Source organism: Buceros rhinoceros, unplaced genomic scaffold (assembly GCF_000710305.1).
Source record: "Buceros rhinoceros silvestris isolate BGI_N320 unplaced genomic scaffold, ASM71030v1 scaffold16106, whole genome shotgun sequence".
NCBI lineage: Eukaryota > Metazoa > Chordata > Aves > Bucerotiformes > Bucerotidae > Buceros > Buceros rhinoceros.
In genome coordinates, this window is record NW_010419454.1 from 17083 (window position 1) to 25559 (window position 8477).

Below are 8477 nucleotides of genomic sequence, written 5' to 3' on the forward strand. Positions count from 1 at the left end.
GATCCCCTCCAGATGGAGACGCTCTGCCTGGAACGGGCTGTTGGCATTCAGCACTCAGCTCCTCCACACCTTCGGTCCTTAGGAACGGGTACACCCTGGCGTGCTGGCACTGGCAGAATGACAACCCCCCAAATCCTTGCTGTCACTTTGATTCCACTCCCTGTGAAGACCCAGCCACTGGCTCAGGCCGTTTCCAGACAGCTTTGTTTCCTAGTGCGTCGCAACAGCGCTATTCCTTCTGCTGCAGGGTAGAAAACGGCAGCAGAAGCAGGCAGCGTCACTCGCTTCGTGGGATTTACACCAACACCGCGGCCACGAGGCAGTGAGGCAGTGCAGGTGAATCTTCAGAGAACAGGGGCTTTAACTTAATGCTGCTTCTGCAGATGACAGCCACCTTTCTCGAACACGCTTTAGCCCTGCTGTTCTCAAGAGAATCTCCCCGGTGTGTTTTCCAGAGAGAACGGCTTCCAGAGGGCCGCTGCGTTCCGCAGGCCTGCCGTGGCCGTTTGGTGTTTGCGGTGGGAGAGCTGTCCTTGAAGCGTGAGAAGTGAGGGCTCGCCCGCAGAAAAACGCAGATTAGGTTTGTAATAAATCACCACAAATAAATTAAGCACTGTCACAACTCTTAAGGAGTTATTAACTGGGACTTTTAACCCTCTAGGGGGAGACCGGCTTCCAGAGGGCCGCTGCGTGCCGCAGGCCTGCCGTGGCCGTTTGGTGTTTGCGGTGGGAGAGCTGTCCTTGAAGCGTGAGAAGTGAGGGCTCGCCCGCAGAAAAACGCAGATTAGGTTTGTAATAAATCACCACAAATAAATTAAGCACTGTCACAACTCTTAAGGAGTTATTAACTGGGACTTTTAACCCTCTAGGTGTTTTGAAAGTCCTGCAAGTACTTCACCGGGTCACTTTGAAGGCAGTTGATCTGCCAAGTACAAGTGTTAATAGGGCCCAGAAGAACGAAGTTATTAGGGCTGTGATAGGGAGCTAACACTTCACATTTCTGAGAGAAGTGGGTGGAGGAAACAGTGAAAACCACTTAAAAGCAAACATTCACTCAAATTGCTACAAAAATACAGTGGTTGCCACTAACACCTGCTGTTCAGTTTATGGACTCGGTTTGCTCAACTACAAGACATCATCCCAAAGGCAGGCTGCTTAGGAGTTTGTTAGTTTAAATCTGGTTTTTATGTCTCCAGCACAAGTATTGTATCACTTTTATTCTTCCTCCTCTACCAGAAGAATCAATGAGTCATTTCAACACCAGAAATGGTATAAATTCGGCACAGGAAATAATGCTCTCCACAGCTCCTGCACATTTATTAAGTGCCCTTCTTTCCATTAGCTGGAACAACTTGCCAAATAATAATAATAAACATGTTCTTATTTCTCTTTTCAACTTGTAAAGAAATGCAACCCTGGGAAAGCACAGTCTCTCTTTCTCCTTCCCCCACCAGTAACACAGAGCCGCCTAGTCTTGTGGAGGAGATATTTGAACGGTTGACACAGACCACTACACATAAAGCAGCAAATTTGCTGTGCACGATGTGAATAATTACTGCATTATAGTTTTGGTTTTTAGGGCAACTGTTGACTTAAGCAAAATAAGCCTGCAGTCCAGCTGCAGATCCAAGTTTTCACAAGTTTTCTTGTGTTTCTCCCTCCAGTGCTGTCTCCCTTAACAGTGACCCTTTTCAGACTTCTCAAGGTACAAAACCTTTACCAAATCCTCGAGCTCAGTCCTGCACACTCTGCTTTCACACATTTGGCTGATCTGAGCTTCTCCCTCGCTAAATATTTTCCACTGGCCTGAAAACAAAAATACAAAGGAGACAGACACCGACTTAGAAAAGGGCAGAGGGAACTTCGAAGACATTTACAAGCACTCCCCAGACCAGCTGATTCACCACGGTCAAAGAGAGAACGTTCAATCTTCCCATGGAAAATATTCAAAGCATCTTACAATCACGTAACATATTCCATGCAAAAGAACTTTGTTAAAAACAAGAAACAAGGACCAGAATATTACTCCTTTCTTTAATTAAGTAGTACTGTAAGTACTGTAAGACCCTATTTATTCAACCACTTATGACGTTGGACACTGCTTTACGACAGCGTAATGTGAAAACTTAACTCCGATGGTAAACCAAAGTATTTAGAAGTTGGGAAACCGCCAGTCTAAGTGTTTCATGCATTGTGACTCTGCCCACCCGGGTGTAATACAAACCGTGTTTGCTGTATATTAATATTTCTATACATTTTTGATAATGTTCATAGAAATGCCAGCTGTCCTGGTATCTGGAATATTATCTTATAGATAGCAATGACAGCAAAGAAACAGGAAACTTTTTATATTAAAAGATGTCTGCTACTCACTAAGCCTGTATTATCAAGGATGTATTATTCTCCTTGGGAAAAATACTTCCTTGCCTAATTAGAGACCTCAGGAAAAAAATTACAACTTGTAATGCAAAGGAACTGGGAACTAAGAATGTCTATACCTTAATTCAGCTATCAAATTAAGTGTCATATCCCAAGGTGGATGAAATACAAAAAAGGAATTGAATCAAGAGTGAGAAAAAAATTACATCTCTTTTTAAAAGACACATTTTAATAGTGAAGCATTGTTAAGAACATAGGAAAGGCTTCTTTCAAATATAATATATATACGTATATAGGAGAACTCCTTTAATCATCTCTGAATTTTTTCTCTTCCAAATGAGTTTCTAAAAAATTGGGGTAACTTGACACGTAAGTTAAATAAATCCAACTTGTCTTGCTCTGGTGACATCGGTCGTATTTCAGGGTTATGGCAGCATGGGCAGAAAACAGCCTATCTTGTATTTTATCAAAATCCAGGAGACTAAGACAGCATGGACATGAACTGCTCTTACAGGTATCTTCAATTGCTGTTTTGATGATTTAAATCTAAACCTATGAAACACTGGAGGCAGGTACTGGAGGAAAAACTAGTGTATCTGTTTGTGTGGGGTAAAGGCTGTGATTATATGGAGAATAGAGACCTGAAGAGGTCACAGTTTTACTTACTAGGGGTTGTCCTTGTTATCTGCTTGAAGTAAGGAAGTTCTTCAAATTCTCTCTTGGACACTTTCTCAACATAGAAGTGGTGCAGAATCCCTTCAGCAAAGAAATGAGAAATGCATGTTACCGGAAATGTGTCTGTTGTTCTCAACCTGGGTTGCTGTCCTGCCTTTGCGTCGAATTACTGCTGTGTCGAGTCACTGTGTGAAACGACCCTTCCCAACTGCACAGCTTTTCACCCTATTGTTTTTTATTCACCCCTCTGGATTTTTGCTACTCCCTTGTAAATCATTCTGTGAATTTATGATTGCAGAGAGTTTATGAAAGGGGTGAGAATTAGCCAATTCTTTTCCAACATAGCTGAACTCTTCCTTAGTATAAGAAAATGTTAGATTGCAACCGAAACCAAAATCCCAGCATCTAGGAGAACAACAGTGTCATTGTGCTGTCAGATCAGGCCACATGGCTGTCAAATCATCCCAAGGCTTTGTGGCTGCTTGAACATGCGCGGTAGTTATTAACCATCCCATCCTCCATGACTTCTTTCCTGCTCACACTTTGGGCTTGGCTTTGTGCTTTGAAGTGCACTCTAGAGACGTATCGTTTCCGTGTAAAGGGCTGCGCTACACGAGGGTTTCCTAGGAGGATCATGAGCTTTTTGCTTGAAGCAGATAAAGTAGATAGGATTCTTAGGAGGCTGGAGATAATTTGTCTTATACTAAAAGTTCGGGATTTGCAGAAGTGCTTGGGCTTCTGAATGCCTTTCCATTTTGATCTAGTTTTACTAGTTAGTCTAGTAAAAGGTGTTGTCTCCATCTTTAACACATTTTTTTCCCATATTCTAGACCATCATGGGTAGCGTCACTAAGGCAGATACGGCAGCCTGATTTTGATGGAAAGCTTTTTGGTCCATCTTAAGTAAGAAAATAAGGCACTTGGTTCAAACCCTACTACCTGTTTCTCTGCAATAAACTACCCAGGGTATTACTGACAGCCTCTCTGTCACTGTGCTTTTGTTCACGACAAAGGGCAGGACTCTGCAGAACTAAGGCTTTGTGTGCGTTAATGGGTTTTGTACAGCAAAGCTTGAGCATGTTCGAAATGGCTGTAACAGCCAGATCCCAAATCGCCAGAACAGCACTCTCAAGGTGCTTGGATTTGTAACTTGTGCTGGGATTTTAATGAAAGATTATACTCTGTTCAAAGAAAAAACTAGCTCAACTCACCTTTTCTAATTGTCCACACATGTATTTCTATTTGAGGTGGCTTTTCAGTCTCTACTGCAATTTTTCTGATGGTTTCCCCTTCTTCTGTGAAAATGGATTCATAGACAGGAAATGTCTCTTTCCCACAGAAGTAATCTTTGTTGTCAAAGGTTTGACTTGTCACTTCTTCTGTTTAAAAAAGCCAAAAACACACACTACAGCTGTAATCAAGTCCTCCAGATCTTACCTGGCACCGCCAGCCAAGCAGGTTTAGTTTAAAAGCAGCGTTTTCTCTTGTATGGCCACTCAAACCCATCTCCAGCTAAGCCCCAGCCATGCCATAGTGTTTGTTCTGCGGCGTTCGGATGGCCTGTGTGTGGTGGCAAGACAGTATTTGTATTTATGATGGAGTTTCGTAAAGCATGAGTTGTGTAAGACCATGCCGTCTCTGAGACTCCTCACAACTTCTGAACCTGTCATCCACTTTTCATGCCCATTTGAAATAATAGTAGAAGTTTCAGAGGTAATAAAATAACTAAACAAAAATTGGTGGTTGGGCAGAGTGAAGATACCCAAATTAATGCTTTGTTGAGGAAAAGGGCAGGTAGAGCCTGCAAGGTTTCTGTTTGCTCAGCTGGCCAGTGCAAGCCTGGGCTGGCCATAGTGCACATTATCTCTTGCCCACCTGGCAATGTCGTAGGGCATATAAGCAGGTATTGCATTTGTTCTGCTGGTAACATAATAAGAGAGATGATGAAACTCAGAAACTCAGGCTGCTGTTTGTGGAAAACCCTAGTAATCAACACACCTCCACACACAGACTGCAGGAAGAGGTTCAGCTGCCTTAAAAACTGGCACACAGAGTCTCAGAAAAAGACAGGAACTTTCTCTCTGCTGTTAAATTTTCTATTGAAGCCTCTTAGTCAGGTTTTGCTGTTCTTGTCTCAAACAACCCAAATAAAAGCTGTGGATCTCTGATTTAAGAGAAGTATCGGATCCAAAAGGATCGGAATACACACCTCCTGCCTGCCTGCTACTGCTGCGTCGTGCTCCTTCCCAGTAAGCAAGGCTGGCAAGAGAAAATGGGAGGTGTGCGTTCTATGAAAGATTCCTACATAGGACTGAACAACTCATCTCCTCAGAGCCTTCCTGCCCAATGCACCACCAAACAAACAGGGATGGGCCATACCAATTAGAAGAGAAGTTTAAAGGCACAGAAAGGAACTGCACACTCCTTCACCCTGTCTATCACAGGCAGCTTGGCTGCTCATTTGGCAGATCATCAGCAGATTCATCTTAGCACATTTTTCACTAGGCATTGATTGAGTAAGTGACGTCTGCATAAGGTGAACCGTTAGTGCAGCACAGAAACAATGCTAAATCTGTGCGGAGTTAGTGTTTATTTTAGGGATTAAGTTACATAACTGACACCAATTAATTTATCATCAGGGTTTTAAATCCTTCTGGTACATTTTAAAAAGCAGAAATGATATTATGCAAATTTCACAAGGTAGAAAGTGATTTGAAGTTCTGTGGGCTCTGCAGTGGGGGAAGGATGTGAGAGTCTTTTGACAGCAGTGAGCTTTCTGTGTACATTTCAGCAATACCCTCTTTGGAAAAGAGTGTTAGGAAGTCATGCTAACAGTAGAGAGAAAGGCTGCTTAGAACACGTGCCCCCTGTTCAAGAACAGCCATGAACAGCTCTGCCTGTCTCGCATGGAGACCTCTGCACACGTGTGAGAACAGTGGGCACAGCTATCGCTGTTTTCACCAGATCTTACTGTGACCAGAGGCTCGAGCCAAGGGCCTGAACAAGCACAGCAAAAAGGTGGTGTGTGATCAGCTTTGGTTTACCTGGACAGACTTTACAGCATTTTCCTTCTACCTTCTGAGGGTATTTGCAGGGATATTGTTCTGGACAATGGATTTTCTTACATTCTTGTTTGGTGATGTTGCAGGTGCACAACACACACTCTACGATTCCAAAGGCACGGAGATTAGGATGCCAAGATTCACCATGTGAGTATGTTTTGCCATTTGACACACAAACTACAAAAGAAGAGAACAGGAAGAAAAAGTACAACTGGAAAAGGTACGTCCACTGATACCCCTGTATGAATACTTGTTTGATTCACGCATGTTTGTTTAAAGCACTGTCTCTGTACAGAATTTGTTAGTGCAGCACATTTCTCTGCTTCCTAATTTTAACCTGGAGTTTCTCTACTAAAAATGAGTCTGAGCTTGTGATCACTCTTTTTGGAGCAGCTCTGCCTTGATTCCCCCTCTGCTGACACTAGTGTCCCCCACTGTTCCGAGGAGAGTTTAATGTCCTTTGTGGGAATGTCTACGTCTATAGGTATATGGAAACATTTGGCTTTTGGGATCCCAAGGCAACAGGCACATGAAAGGATGCACAAGGGGCTGAAGTTTCATTTCAGTAGCGTCTAAGCTCCTCAGAATGTTTATTCATCAGTGCCCCTGGGAGACAGAGAAGGAGGGCTGACACAAGGAGAGTGGAAAAATCCATGCCTGGTGGAAGCCAGTTTGGGTCACCCGGCAGTTAATGGGAATTATATCACTTTACACCATGTTTGCATTTGTCCTATAAACCGAACTTCTTTCTTTTTAAATATTTTATAAACACAAAGAAAAATGCAAACTAATCCTAACAAGGTGAAAGAAAGGGCACTGCCTGATTTCTGAAAGCAACTGAAATGAAGCTGGGCTATGTTGTAAATATTTCCAATTCTTCTAATATGCCATCATTTTTATTAATGCTTTTATTTGCAAAATATGTTCCTATTTTGCCTGTAACTTTCAAAAGCAATTTAATTTTTATCTGTAATCTAAAATTTACATCTAACTGGTAACAGATGTGACCAACTGGCTGATACTTGACTGAGTTACGGAGATTTATGGGGAGTGGTTTCTGCTATGTATTGTCTTTCATGGCGTTATGCTATCATTTGTTTATGATTTGCTACTTTTTAACTCTTTCTTTGGACTTTTTTTATTTTAGAGGTAAGAAACAGTTTTGTTTCTCAAATAAAAGCAAATAAAGTCTTACCTGTATACTAAGTACACGGGAGAAAAAACTATAAAAGGGAAAACTGGTAGGTACTCAGCTGCTCAGCAGGCTTCTGACATGCTTAAATACTATATTTATTAAACTACTAGATTTATTAAATACTGTATTATTAGTTATATTTATATAAGGATAAAGATATAATAAGGATTTAATATAAGGATTTTTTTTCCCAGCTAGAGTTCTCCAGATCCTTTATAGGCATAAATATTTCATGATTTCTGCCTCACAGGGGAAGGGATAATACCTGATACTGTGTAGATGTGTCTTTGTTTCAAGGGTTTGTTCAGCACAGAACAGTTAAATAATTACTCTGCCATGGCAGATGAAGCCTCTAGGTGAAGCCAGTACATGGCAAATAACTTCTAGTTCCCTGATGCCCTGGTTTTAGTGCTCTTCACGTTTAGAATGATAGATGGAACTACGCAGGATTCACATGTCAGGAGAGTTGCTGGGTGTTTATTTTTTAACTTGTTGAAATGCATCTCAAGGGGCATGTGCATTAATTAATAAAACACTTGTTAACTGCACAAGAACAAAAGAAAACACATGGTCAGCATTCCTGTTTCCATCATGGGGATCTCTCAGACACTCTCTGGGCAGTGAGTGTCTGAAGCTGCGGCAGTTACTATATACTGCATCCAGAAATATGCTATTCGTCTCTATGCTCTTTATTTGCTGAAACAAATCAGTTAGAAATTGCTTTGATGATGTTTTCACGTGTGAACTACATGTCAAAGATATTGCACTGCATGGAGATTCCTGCTCCTAGATTCAGCATAAAACACTGGCATGATCTGAATGCTTTTTCATGCTTGTTCAGGTGGATAATAAAGATCCTATGGCTAACATTCCTTCTGTTAGTTAATACCTTAAAAGATTAGTTGGCCCTAATACAAGGGCTTTTAACTCTTTGTGGGTTGTTTCTAAATGCATACTGACTGGTATTTGTGGATGGATGCTCTTCTGAACATGCCTTTTTACAGCTATTTCTTTTATAGCTGCTTAGGCTCCTCCAGACCTCTGTTCACTGAGGTACACCCACTGTGGGAACCGAGCATCCTGCCCTCTTTATTGTTTTATTCTCCTGCTAACTGGAGAATTGGTATTTTCCCCCTGATTTTGTCCTTTCTGGAATGCAGCAGGAA

At 41.8% G+C, this 8477-nt stretch overlaps 1 protein-coding gene across 1 annotated transcript in view; it reads right to left on the reverse strand.

Annotated features, from left to right (window-relative positions):
* Window positions 1–773: 773 nt before the first annotated feature.
* CHRDL1 (chordin-like 1) overlaps window positions 774–8477 on the reverse strand; it is a 31235-nt gene continuing 23531 nt past the window's right edge. The window contains exons 8-11 of the mRNA XM_010138930.1: window positions 6099–6293; window positions 4266–4433; window positions 3046–3135; window positions 774–1806 (exon numbers count right to left, since the gene is read on the reverse strand). Coding sequence (XP_010137232.1) covers window positions 1676–1806; window positions 3046–3135; window positions 4266–4433; window positions 6099–6293 — 584 coding nt within the window. The 3' untranslated portion in view covers window positions 774–1675. The remainder of the gene's footprint in view (window positions 1807–3045; window positions 3136–4265; window positions 4434–6098; window positions 6294–8477) is intronic.